This window comes from Nelusetta ayraudi, unplaced genomic scaffold, assembly GCF_046127955.1.
Source record: "Nelusetta ayraudi isolate G7.1 ecotype Tasmania unplaced genomic scaffold, CSIRO-AGI_Nayr_v1 ptg000017l, whole genome shotgun sequence".
NCBI classification, from domain to species: Eukaryota; Metazoa; Chordata; class Actinopteri; order Tetraodontiformes; family Monacanthidae; genus Nelusetta; species Nelusetta ayraudi.
In genome coordinates, this window is record NW_027466067.1 from 5,696,647 (window position 1) to 5,710,329 (window position 13,683).

General features: G+C 44.1%; 1 protein-coding gene across 1 annotated transcript in view; it reads right to left on the minus strand.

Moving 5' to 3' along the window:
- Positions 1-13,683, minus strand: part of tafa3a (TAFA chemokine like family member 3a) — an 84,252-nt gene that overhangs the window by 20,518 nt on the left and 50,051 nt on the right. The window contains exon 2 of the mRNA XM_076025062.1: positions 8,008-8,120. Within this exon, the coding sequence (XP_075881177.1) occupies positions 8,008-8,119 (112 nt within the window). The 5' untranslated portion in view covers position 8,120. The remainder of the gene's footprint in view (positions 1-8,007; positions 8,121-13,683) is intronic.

Sequence of the window (13,683 nt, forward strand, 5' to 3'; positions counted from 1 at the left end):
GCCGGCGAATCTGATGCCGACACAGTGAGGGACCTATCTGACATAATGAGACACACTCCGCTCCGAGCTGTTATCCCTGTTGGTTTTTCTTGCTCGAGCGCACAAATGAGTTCTGACCCGAAACCACGCTGAGATGAAGTAAGAGGTTTTGGTGTGTTGCGCGTTAGCTTGTTTATTAAATAACCGGCTTGCAGTGTTAAGCAGTCGGTTGTGTTTGGCAACAGCAGTAACAAATTTCTTACCCACAGGGCTACAGAGAGAACGAGGGGTTGGAGTTGTTGCTGTGATTGGCCAAAATAATACATTATGATTTGTCTGAAATACAACAGTATGTCAGTTAACCATGTTGGTATGCTATTGTTTTTTTGTTGTTGTTTTTTTAAGAAGTTTTTGAATTGAGCAAGACCACAGCGCTAGAAAAAAGTTTTCGGACTCCCCATGGGTTTGTTGTCGTACATTTAAGATGCATCACTCATCAGTCTTGAAGTGCAGTTTCTGTCAATGCAGCCGCCCACAGTCCACATGCTGCCCTCATCAGATTGTGGTGTTTTGTTTTTTTTTTTTTGTTTTTTTTGTCTCGTTCAGCAGTTGAATACATACGGCATTAAAAGTGATTATGCGCTAAAAAAGGCACCTGAACGCCAACGTCCAGCTCGTATAAACCTTAATGTGGAATTTATGTGCAGCATCAAACAGGATGGGGCGGCGAGAGACAAGAGGCAACGCCGTGGTTCGCCGTTGTTGTCATGGTGTCGCGCAGGCCCCTCGAGTGCCTCGACCCTTTCCACTCGTCGTGATTGGTTGATGCTTTTAGCCGTCGAGAGCACAGGAATACAGGGTCTTTGTGAAAGGGCTTATGATGAAAAGCAGTTTGAAAAGCAGAAACGTGTGAAATAATGAATGAAAAAATGTTCTTCGGTGAGTTAAACTTCATCATGATAATTGAAATATTTTTTTTACCCCTTTATTCTCGCAAAAAAACTCACACATTCTTGCTCATACAGTGTAAAAATGTAAAAAAAAAAAAAAAAAAAGACTGTACCTGTCTTTTACAACGCCAAACATATGCCATGCATATGTTTGTTTTCCCGGTTACCCATTTGGAACGGGTAATTGGGACACATAATGTGCTGGCTGCACCTGCTGTGATTACTGCCGCTGAAAACTGCAAACAAAACGATTTATTAAACTTTATGGGCAACAGCGTAAATACAGCCAACGTCTGCGATGCCGCGCGGAAAGTTTTAAATAAACAGCTGATTTCCCGCAAGCGTGGGAAGAAATTCCGGTGATGCTCCCCCCGGCTCCTCCTCCTCCTCCTCCAAATGGCTGCCGCTCAGACGCGTATAGCCGGGCGGACGTTTGATGGTTTTCTAATCTGTGCGCCTGCCACGGGGAGATGGGGCCGGCTGACCTCTGTCATCCCCACGGTGGATCTCAACCAGCATCGCAATCTCCATCTCAATCCTCCACCACCGCCACCGCCGCCACGGCAACCCAGAAAGTCCCGGCCGATCTGCCCCCGCACACACTCGCTGTAATGTCACGCTGCCCCCAGGCGAAGCCTCGTGCGGCAGCCTCCGCTCAGGAGTCACGGACCGCAAACATAACAGGAAGGAGGGTGTCAAAGGACGGCTCGGAGGCTGCTCAAGAAATAAATGTTCTGCTGTTTGGGTATTTCCTGTTTTATTTTGATAAGTCTCGTCTCTTTGGGTTTTTTTTTTTTCTTTCTGTGCTTTATTTCCTGTTTGTGTTTTCCCGCCTTTTTTGTTGCTCCTTGATTTTTGTCACCTGTGTCTCGTTGTCAGTCCTGCTCTTGATTGTTTTCACCTGTGTTCCTTCTCCTTTCAGGTCTGTTGTTTTTTTTGCTTCCTGTCATGAGTTTCGTCCTGCTTTGTGTGGTTTCTTTTGTTAATTGTCCCTTTTTGGATTTGATGTTTAAAACATTTCCCCATTGTGGACACCCTTTTTTCTTGTTTTGTTTGTTATTTGAAATAAATAACAAAAAATTAAAAATATTTTCTGCAAACCCGGAGTTATCTGCATTTTGGGTGCTACATCTTCATCGTCTCCATTGTGTCCTGACAATAAAAATATCAAAATCAACATAGTGAAGTTTCTACATGGAAGTTGTGCTGCATATCGTTCACATTTGAGTTTTTATTTGACTTCACTTCATCAAACAAACACATAAATGTCTTTTAAAACTGACCCAACAAGCGGCCTGAAGAAAACACTTTTCTTCCTTTCGAGATAACAGTTGGCTGACAGCAGCAGATGTTCAAAAAGGTTTTGTGTGAAAATGATCCGACACAACCTGTTTAATTGACATGAAGTAATTTTAGCACTTGGCAATTCGCTTTTCTCTAATGAAGACTAATTAACTAATGTGGGACTTATCAACTTGAAGCTAAAGGAAATCACTTTGCATCGCTGTGTCGTTGATTAAATCAAACAAACAAAACCACAAGGGACGGTCAGTAATTGAGATTTTAAAATATCAAGATAGACCAGAAGCAGTTCCAAACACAAGGCTTGATGGCAGTAGAAGGATTTAATATCAGGTGGAGAGTTTGAGTTACAGGCAAGCAAGGTCAACAGGAATCTAACTGGTCCTAGACTGTGAACCCTAGGACAGCCGAGGAACAATATAGCGACTGAAGATACATAGAACAAAGTGCATTAGTCGCTGTGGGGTTTAAATAGCACAGTCCCCGGTTTAGGCTCTTTCAAGTCTTTGAAGTTGGTGCCTTAGAATTCATACTTCTAAGTGGAAATCTAAACTATAAAGAGAACAGAAGGGAAGGTCATTCAGAGCATAAACATATGGAAAACAGGTGCGGGGGACCTCAGGTCTTTTTAGCAGATAGATTTGTCAACTCAAATTGGTGTCGATAACAGATACAGATTATTGACCCTGTTCACCCTTAAGTCTACAACATTTGAGAACTCTTTGTGTAGGGGTTTATTTTTTACCAGGATTTCTTCTTTGTAGCCCTTTTATCTCTGAAGACAACAACAATCCTTGCTTGAGCAAGCAACTCTGTTTCAGTTTTATTTCTCTGATCTGATTCTGGCTTTCACAATGCATCTCATGTGCCTCAGATAAATATGTAAATAAATACAGCGAGAATCGTTTGGTAAAGCGTTGAAGGAAAAAAAAAACTTTTTTTTTTTTAAATCCTCCAGCATTTTGCCCATTAACATTTGGCTGCTCTCCAACTCTCCATGCATGAAAAAAACTGTGGCCTCTTCCCTCTAGGCTGCCACAGAAAAGAGCTAATTTATCCAGTAAGCATATTTTTGCTTTCATTAATGTGGCATGTCAAAAATAGAAAAATCAGACTTGGACAATGTGACGCAAAGGGAAAAAAAAATAAACATATGATTTATGCAGCAAAGAATTTGGGCTGAAAAATGGAGGGAACAAAGTTAAAAGCCAATTTGCATAGAAAACAAAAATAAATCCCCTAAAGCTCAAAAACAACTGGAGAATAAGCCATTCGAGTGCCTTTTTAGCTGTGCTTATAGGCCCCTCCAGAATAAAATGCAGCAATATTCTCTAAATTTAAGTAAAGTTTCTTGTCTCAAAAGTTCCCCTTGTAAAAACCTTTTAGCGATATTTGAGAGGTTTTCTGAGATGTAGCCGTTTGCGGGACCAGTGTTTATTGCGACATTTAGGTTTTGCGCAATTCTAGGTGGAATGGAAACTCAGCTACTCTCTCTTTCTCTCTCTCTGGAGAACCATCTCCTCTGGTCCTTCCTCTTCCCCTGCACTCTTTCCCTCATGATGGCTAATGAATGCAGATGGCACTTTGGGGGTAGGGGGTGGGGGTGGGGATGGGGGTCTTATTACTGGGGTTACGCGTGCGTGCTGCGAGCTCAGTGTGCTCTGGTCAGCGCGACGAAAGGTCCACTTTCCGCGGCCCCAATAAGCGGCGAGGCTAAAGAGGTTTGTTTATTGGCCCCAACCTTGACACGACCCGTGTCGCTCGGGGAGCCGCTGCATGATTAAGTGTCAGTGCAGCCGGAGGTAGCGGCAGGGCCAGTCGCTGATGGGGGTGTGGGGGGTTTCGGCCCCTTTCTCGCCTTCCCCTTAATAAATCACAGCAACGAGCCGTCCCAGACCACAAGAGAGGGACACGCGTGAAGAAAAAACAGGAAGGCATACAGAAGCATAATCCCGCAGATTAGATGCTTTATCCATTATTGCTGTCAAACAAAAGGGATTTCCTTCTCCGCTGTTCGCCTCCAATCATCATATATGTCCAGAAATTTCAAAAGAAAATACTGATTCATTACATTACCTCTGGGGGAAAGTGGAGTGAGCGTTTGATCCCTCAGAGCCAAATGATGGTCTTGTTTCCAATCACGACCAGATCACACCTTTCACATGATGTTTCCAGCCTCTTCCAGATCCACAGGCTTTTTGTTTGATCTGGTTGCGAGATTCTTTTTTTTTTTTTTTTTTTAACAATTTTCTTCAGCAGCCTTAATGCAGCCATGCCCCTGATGTGGAACACAGGCTCTGCTGAGCAGTTGGCCTTTCAGGATTTTCTTCTCAGTCTTTCTTTCTTCAAAGGGTCCCTGCCAGTTGAGCCCGACTCCAAGTTCAGAGTGACCACACGTCCTCTTTTGCCCAGACACATTTGAAGACTTTGTCGGGGTGGAATTTATGAAATTCCTAAAAAAGGTTCAGGTTCTACTTGAAAACATCATGATTGCTATAAAGCGCAGCGCCATGAGGCTCCTTGTCATGACGCCAAAGACCCTGCGCTCAGATCAAAGATGAGATGGATAAGTGTTGTTTGACCCTCCCATGTGAACATCACAACTCATCAAACCTGGCAACCCTTTATCCAGCCTGCCTCCTGATGTGGTGAGCCTGTGTCAACTGTGGACTCAGCCCTCTGTTCTTACAACTGACACAAGTGGCGCCTGCAGTGGTTCCTCCGCTGCAGTGGTCCGTCCGCTTCAAGTTAACAAGAGTTGTGAGTCAAGAGGTGGTTTTCAGTGCATCCTGGTGGTAGCCGGTGGTTACTCGACCGCTGGCGACAACAAGGCATGTTTCTCCTGAAGAGCAGACTCTGACTGATATTTCCTCTGTTACCTCCAGAGGTGTCTGAGCACAGAAACTCCCAGTCGATTAATAGTTTCTGTTGCAGCGTTTACAGCCACTTTAAACTCTCTTTTCCCTCCCCATTGCGACTCTGATGCTGTTTGAACGCCACTGCCATCTGTCAGGATTCGACTTTTTAACCGTCCGGTTTCATTTTCTGTTTTAATTGGACAGTCGTGTCTCCAGTCATATTGTTGCTGAATTTACTACCTTCCACCACAATCGCCTCATTTGTTCCACCGGTGTCTCGTTGCCTTCCTGCTTATTTGAGTCCAGCTCCCCTTCCCCTTCTTGTTGCCAGTTGGTCTTGTCTTCCTCATGAGCCACATGTCAAATGGTTTCCTGCCATCTCCTGGTGTTGACTGTTGTTTCTCGTTCTCTAGTCTGTCTAGTTCTCAACTCTGATCTGTCCAGTTGCTGGCTTGAAACTCCGTGGACTAATTAAACAACCCTAAGCAACATCTTCCAGCTTTTTTTTTCTCTCTGAACGTTTGTTGTTTTCCAGTCTGAACATGCTGCCTCCTGCCTTCGCGGTTTCTCTTCACACGCCACGGTATCAGCTGCCAGAAAAGTTATATTCTCTAAAAATGTGACGCAGGACACTGAAAAAAAAAGTGATTTTCGGCTGTGGAAAAACAGCACCCGCAACATTTCAGACACACAGTCATTAAAAAAAGTGAATCTGAGGCCAAGTGTATGGGTGTTTTGCTGATTTTTGGCATCTTGGCATCTGTACGTATGTGTACATATATATATATATATATATATATATATAGATATATATATATGTATATATATATATATATTTATATATATATATATATATATATATATATATATATATACATATATATATATATATATATATATAAATATATGTGACCTTAGAAGGACTTCTGCTGATTCAACCCAACAGAGTAGGTCCCACGTTTCAAAAGGAGAGATGCAGCTTTGACACATCACCAGTAGAACCAGCTTTATTTTACACCGTGATCAAACAAACACATCTGGTGAATTTCCCTCCACTGATCCCATCTGACGGTCGCGCGGATGCTTGTCATGTCAAAAGTTGCACTGGCGGAGGGTTCAGCCTGCTGTCAACGCTTTGTTCCTTCCTTTTGTCTCTGTCACGGGTCGGAACGAGGTGCAGGTTCTGCTGCGTCTCTCCCTCGTAACGAGCGTCCTCTTTGCCTGCGTGTCACGGCCCTGGATTCTCTCTCAGATCGTCTGCCAGTCCTGTTTTCATTTTATTTATTTTTATTTTAAAAGCTCCTCCACATGGAATTGTCCGTAGTCTAGCTACTGTCGCGGCACTCAGTGGAATATAGCTCATTATATCAATGTGTAGTCACATTGTCTACCGTTCCGCCCAGGGATCAGCCATCTCTCCATCAAAGGAAATCTTTTTGAAAAGGTCCTGTCCCCTGACACACACACACACACACACACACACACACACACACACACACACACACACACACACACACACACACACACACAAGCTCACTTAGCATAACTGTTCTTTTTTACTTTTTCTCCATGCCATCCTTGTACTTGCATGACTGCAATGCTGCAGGAATCCCATGAGCACATAATGCAGCCTCCACCGTGCCTTGTTTCTCTGCTGGTGAGCAGGAGGGGGCGGGGGTGGAGGGGCAAAACAACATGAGCTCTACTAATTATATCGGTTTCTTCCAGAAAGTCAGTGAGGTGAAGTCTAATCGGCGCATGATGCGGCCGTCCGACTGCTGCTGCTGCTGTTGCTGCTCGGCTCGGCAATTTATTCAGGCAGCAGCCACTAAGAGAATTCAACTGGGATCCACCTGAATCGACGCTCACGCCATCAGTCACGACGGCTCAAACCGCAGTGCTGTGATGCGCCTCGCCGTCTTCCTTTGTAATTATTTCCCAGTTTTAAAAAGAGAAAAACACCCTAAATTGGGAAAGGAAAGAGACTTTTTACTGCTCGACACCTGGCAGGTGAGTGTGAGGTTTTTGGTTAGAAAAAATAATGGTGTTCTTCCATTAGAACGGTTGGATAAGTTGGATTTGAAGCTGCACAAAGTCTGAATTTCAGGCCAGAATGGTGATGTGGTATAGCTGCCTTGTGTAGGCAAAACAGTGCAGAGCTCATTTGTTTGTTAGAAGGCAGCCTACTGATGCATTCTGGATTTATGGTAGAATATTAGACTGCTTAGGAAGGAACAGGACAGGAGGGCAGAATGTCTCCGTGAAAGACAACCGTAAATTACATAGGTGGAACATATTATGTTTCGTTATTGAGTTTTGATTCACTGTTTATTCAACTGTAAAATTGAAGGTTTGAACAAAGAAAGGGGAGAAATATTTGAAAAAGCTTCATGAATGTCAGACAAATAATGGTTCTGAACCGATGACATTATACATTTATATATACAGTATATATGTACTTTCCACGACAAAATTTGATTGCTAGAACAGTTTGGTCATTATCATTACCATCATTATTGTTATTATTATCAAACCAAACTATTATGTCACCTGCTGTCAGGTGTTAATTTGAGGGAACAAACCCCACTAGACAATATCTACTAAACTGCAGTGAAGAGCTTTGTTCAGCAGCAAACATGAAGTTTTTTGTGTTTGCAAACTCCATTGTGTTCCAAAATGTATCATGGGCGTTTTTTTTTTTTTTTTTTAATCTTTCCCTCAAGTCTTTCAGCATCTTCGTGGACAAAGTAACGTGGATGAGGGAGGGAAAAATAGATCATGAATGGATGAAACTACACACGAGGTCGCTCACAATCCTCAAGTTCCTTGTGAAGCTGAATAGGTCATTAGTAAGACGTTCTCTGAGCTCCTTTTTTTTCCAAAGGAAGTGTGTTCGGAGTCAGGCAGCGGCGGCCTACCTATGTGGCTCCTGTGTGAAGACGCGCTGGTCAGTTGTCCCCACAGAGACACCATGCAGACGGTCAGCAGCAGCGTCCTTCTGCACAGCCTCTGCAGCTCTTGCTCCCGCATTCTGGACACAAAACAGAGAGAAAAATGTCATCAGCGGTCGGCCACGTCCACATCTGACGTTTACCCCGACACACACACACACACACACACACACACACACACACACAACGGTCATGGATGACCTACAGAGACTCTGGAGCCACCATCTTATAGATAAAAAGAAAAATTTTGAAAACACTGACTCGCCCTCGTGTTGCGGATTACACTGATGCAGAAATATGTCTTAACAAATCAGACAAACACAAGGAACAGATAAGTAATATTGTGTAATATTGTGAGATTTCGAAGAAGAAACGGCAACAACAAGTGGCTACATTTTAGATTGCAGCATCTTTGACTCTCCCTCCCCCCTCCTGAGCCTGCCAGTGAGCTACAGTGGCCTGCACACCCAAACCTGTATACCTTGTCCACCTTCTTTGCTGGTTTATTTGAAGATCTGTCACTCTAATCACAAAACGTGCAGCCAGACGGGCTGGATTGTCCACACGAGGCTTCCTTAGAAATATGGCAGCTAACTGGGAGCAAGGCGTTTGCTATATGTATATTCACATTTATATGTGAAAACCATTCTAAGGGTAGGAAAACCAAATTAATTTAATTGTACTGTGAATATGCACTTTTATCATTGTATTTATGGGCCGTATATTAAAGTTTTACCAATATATTAATACTAAATAAAGCCAAATAATACACACTGGACTTTTAAGTGGTACTAAAAACTATGTGTTGGCATATATCCAAACAAAAAACACCTCCTTGTTCCAGAAAACACATCTCCCACTGATCCAAGTACGAAAACACACTCAAGAAAAGAAAACAACGAAAAACAGAAAAAAACAGTGTCATGTTTTACAGATGATGATCTGGGACTTTGGAGTCCCGTGTCACACCTTTCCTGTGAAATATGATGAAACGACACACTGGCGGTATTGAACTGCCAGGATCATGTCGCTGTCTTCTGCATAATTCATGCCAAATTAATGAATTGTCCCTTTTTTTGTGTGTGTGAACTGTGCGGCTGCACACTGCATCTTCTCAGTTGTAATAGTTCATCTTACAATCCCTGCAGCAGCTAATCGATGAAGGAACTGAGTGAGACCAGGACGTAGACTCTGGGGAAGGTCACGCTACTTTCACGGGTCTGAGAAGCAGAAAAGCAGAGAAACCTAAAGTTGAAATGTTCAAACTGTTGGATTAAATTTATGTTGATTTAGCTGACGTTTATTGTGAAAAACGCAATGTTTTCCCTATCCTTTTTTTCTTTGCTGTTGTTTCAGAAGGTAATGAACTGAAATACAAGTTGTTTGTCATTTTCAGACTTGAATTTTTTCAGATCTTTACTGCTCAAATAATAACTAAAGCGAATAAAATCAAATAACCGTTACTCAAATATAAAAAAATAATCAACAACTGCAGCTGGAGTGGAACCACAATACTACTTCATGCAATTTCAACCTGAACATTTCTAGACAAAATCCCAGCAGACACAGTAAATACAGTCTTAAAAAAGTCCCTTCATCCCAGAATAAATGGTCCATTTTTTCACCAGAGCGATGGTGAGCTCCCTCATCCTTCCCGAAATAGCAATTTTTTTCCTCAACTCAACAGAGTGACGTCCCTGCGAGCTATTTTTTCTAAACAGCATGAAACTTTGGCAGCTCTTTATAAACGCGCTACAATTTAGAGCAGCAGTTTAGATCTGCAGACAAGCGAGCGCGAGTCTCAAGTCTGTTTATGCTCCCGGTCTGATTCGCTCCCACTTGCCGTCACGCTGCTACCTGCTGGTGAGTAACGCCGCATGTTAGCGCGGCCCTCGCCCGCGCACGCTCGCGCAGAGGGGCCGCCGTCCAGCAACGCCCTCCGACTCTCCTTGTGATTCTTTTGAACTCCGTTCCAGCGGAGCCGCCACAAATTAGCGGGGAGATCAACATCTGCTCGCCTGGCAGAGAAGAGGAGGATTTTTTTTTGTTTGTTTATTTATTTATTTACTTTGCCTTTCTACCGCCAGCCAGTGCGGGGTGTTGACAGGATCTAATTCCGCACGGTAGCAGACAGCTGATGCAATCAGACGGTTACGCTCACTCTGAAACAGATCTGAGGCAAACGACAACAACACGCCGCGTGTGGCGCTAGCTTGAACATCATCGTAGAAAAGCTAACGCACTCCTTCCCGGTTTGTCTGCGGCTGAGTGACTCGCTTCAGAATGATGGGCCAGGACATCCAGGGATGCAAGCAGCAGCGACACCTGTCTGTCAGCTCAGGCCAGGCCTCAGCATCGGCATCGGCATCGGCTTAATTCGTCTTCTTCCCTTTCTTTTTCCCCCGGAAATGCAGATTTCAAGGTGCTTAAACAAGCGAAATTTGGAACTTTTGAAGAAAAGAAAATCTAAAGTTAATTTCATCTATACTATGTTAAATATTAGAATGGCGTGAAGACAAAGTAAGAGAACATTAATGTTGGATCACTAGTGGCTTGTCAAGCAGCTATTGACCTGTGACAAACGGTGTGCTTTTGTACGATGGATGCTAATAGCATACAGCCGGACAGCGGCCACCTACAGCGTCATATTACATGAAGCAAATTACCACGTGCACACAGGACAGTGGCGTGCACATCATTTCCGCGTGAGCGTTCGGCCTCCTATCGATCGGCATCGATCACGTGGGCCGGGCGCTGTATTCTCCGGCTGTAAACTAAACAGACAGGTCATTAAACATAATCGTTAAAAAAGGAGGCTGGGAGGGGCGTTAATACCTCATGTCGAGCCTCAGGCTTTAATAAACGTGATGACATGAACAATAATCCTCCTCCTACTAGATAAAAATCAGCATAATGTCTGAGATATGATGCGCTGCACAAACAGTGTGTGTATATTTTAAAAATAAATGCAGCAGTGGGATTTTGCGTCGGCAGCCGTGAGTGTGTATCCCCCCCCAAAAAAAATAAACAACCTACCTAGCTGTGTTTCTCTATAGTATGGGGCGTGACAGGTTTACAGAAGGTTTTCTGTGTACATGGAATTGCAACCAGAATTTGTTTAGTCACAGGAAGCTATGTAGTATGTGAAAAAAAAAAGAAGATCGTTCGGGGAAGGCGAGACTATCACATCTATGACCGCTTGAGAAAATATGAATGATTTCATCACGAAACACCCATTCCTTGCGAATGAAACGCCCGTCCTCCTAAAGCAGGATTTCTGGACAGCCTCTGGATCAATAAGTCCCGTCTGAGGGCAGATCCTCACCTCACCTCACCTTTCAGTTTTCCGATGACTGAAAAACCAAACAAGAGTTTAACCTGCAACTTCCAGTGGGTCTTCTGTTGTCCATTTAAATTTCAGCGCCAACAAAAGCAGAATTTCACGCTGAAACATTGAATTTTTATTCCATGAGACATTTGTGTCTATTTTTTAGTGTTCGTTAACATTTCACAGCTTGGATCTGAAAACTAGACCACGTCACATTAAAAATTAGACTCCGTCCGTCCGTCCGTTAATCCATCCAGTCAGACCACTGAGTCTTTCTCTCTGTTTGTCGGAGAGCAACCGGCTAAATTACCTCTCCTAGTATTAGCGAGATACATTTTTCAGTCGTGCTCCCAGCAGCTCATCTCCCGCCTCGAACGCCGGACCGGATGATGGCCAGATATTAAAACCCTGCATTCCGTATTTCTGCTTCTGCTGGCAATCTATTTCTTACTATTTGCACTTACTGATAACAAGGGTATGTTGTGGGGAGGCGGCGGCGGCGGCGGCGGCGGGGGTGAACTAATAAATCTGCTCGCGAGAGCTGGACTCGGAAAAATAATTGGAAGTGGAATGCATTCTGTCATGTCGGATGAAAATGAAAAATCTATCAGTTAGTTAGGCCGGGTCCAGATTTTGGATTTGGACGGCAGGTGAAGCTCCCGCAAACAGCATCCAGCTCCTGCCGGCAGTGTTCAGGTGGCCCGCTGGATTTGGTTAACAGGAGAATTATCCGACCTGATAGATGCGGCATCGTGAGCAGGTGGCTCATCATAAAAAGGCCCGGACCGGGTAAACCTCTGATTTTAGTTCTTCATTTATTTATCCACAAGCGTCCGTCGCTTCAAATCTGCTGAGAATTTCCGCAGCTTGGTCCTCGGCGGGTCCTCTCGCTAATGATCTCAGTCACAACCGCGCAGCCCGTCCCACTGCGCCGCCCTCCGCTGAGCTCGTCGGACGATCGGCCGCCTCCGAAAACGACGAGACGTCGTCTCGTCTGAGCGCTGTGTTTTCCTGCAGCAGGGGCGGCCGAGGTGAATACGAGCGCCGGCTCGGAGGCATGCAGGCAGCGGTGCATTCGTTGGAGTGGAGTCACAATTCAAAAAGGCTGCACGCGCTGCCGCCAAGGCGAGTCGTTTCCGCTCGACTCAGGTTTAAAAATTTCAAACCGCTATTAGTCTGAGAAATTAGTGGGAACCTCAGACGATTTGCATGCATCTATTATTTCTCATTTTTACATTTTTCCACAGCGACTAGAAATAAATACTGCAAATGAGAATTTCTTTCGACTAATGACTTCTTGTTAAATCACTGAGGATTTATTTATTTTTTTAATCCTTGGGTCTGCACATCCGCCATTACTTCACAATGAATGATGATGTTATTGCCACTAGCCATTTACATATTTCAGGACACTTTATGAAACAATAAACAATAAACAATCTTCAGAGCTTAGAGAGAGACTTTAGAGGTGCTGCAAACGTGGAAAACTGCCTTACGCACTGTATGGGGTGGTTCTTTCTTCTGTGGCCTGCTGGGACCTGCCAGCAAAACTGGGCTCCCGTGTCTCCCATTTTAGAGGCAAAGAAAGAGGAACTTTCCAGCACCGCAGCCAATTAAAGCATATGGACGTCCTTTTCAAAAAATGGCACAGACGGCTTAATAGAGAGCGAAAGGAGAGACGTGAACCAGATCGGCAGCCTGGGTCACGTGACTGCTGATTGGTCTGAATTGGTTTGAATGTCGGCATTATTGACGAATGGATACGCAGTTCTTACGTTACGTTTAAAACGTGCATATTTACATCTTTTTGTGATTTACATCACAATTACATCTTCCCCTGTTTGATGACAAACGGATCCAATTGGGAATGCTACACACTGGCCCTTTAACGTCGATCACTTTGTGATTTCAGGAAAATCTTCTAATTCCGAGCGGGGCCGTATCCTCCATCGCGCACGAGGTAAACAAATTGCGCGCAGCGCTCAACAAAGACGGCCACAGCAGACCCGGTACCCTTGACTCCGCTCGTTACGAAAAAACAAAAACACCTCATCATAGCAGTTAAATGAATAGATGTAATAAAGGCACAAACACACAAATGCAAGTAGGCGCACGCACACACACACACACACACACACAGCAAACCCCTGCCCCTGCTCCCCAACCCCCAATGCCGCCCCGAGTACAGAAGTGTGTTTACAGCTGATACTCGTGACGCAGTGGAAAAACTGGAGTTGGATGGAGGCAAAACTGCAAAGAAAGGAAAATGAAAAAAAGACAAAAAGCACCAACAACTAAAAACAGCATCGGCAGCA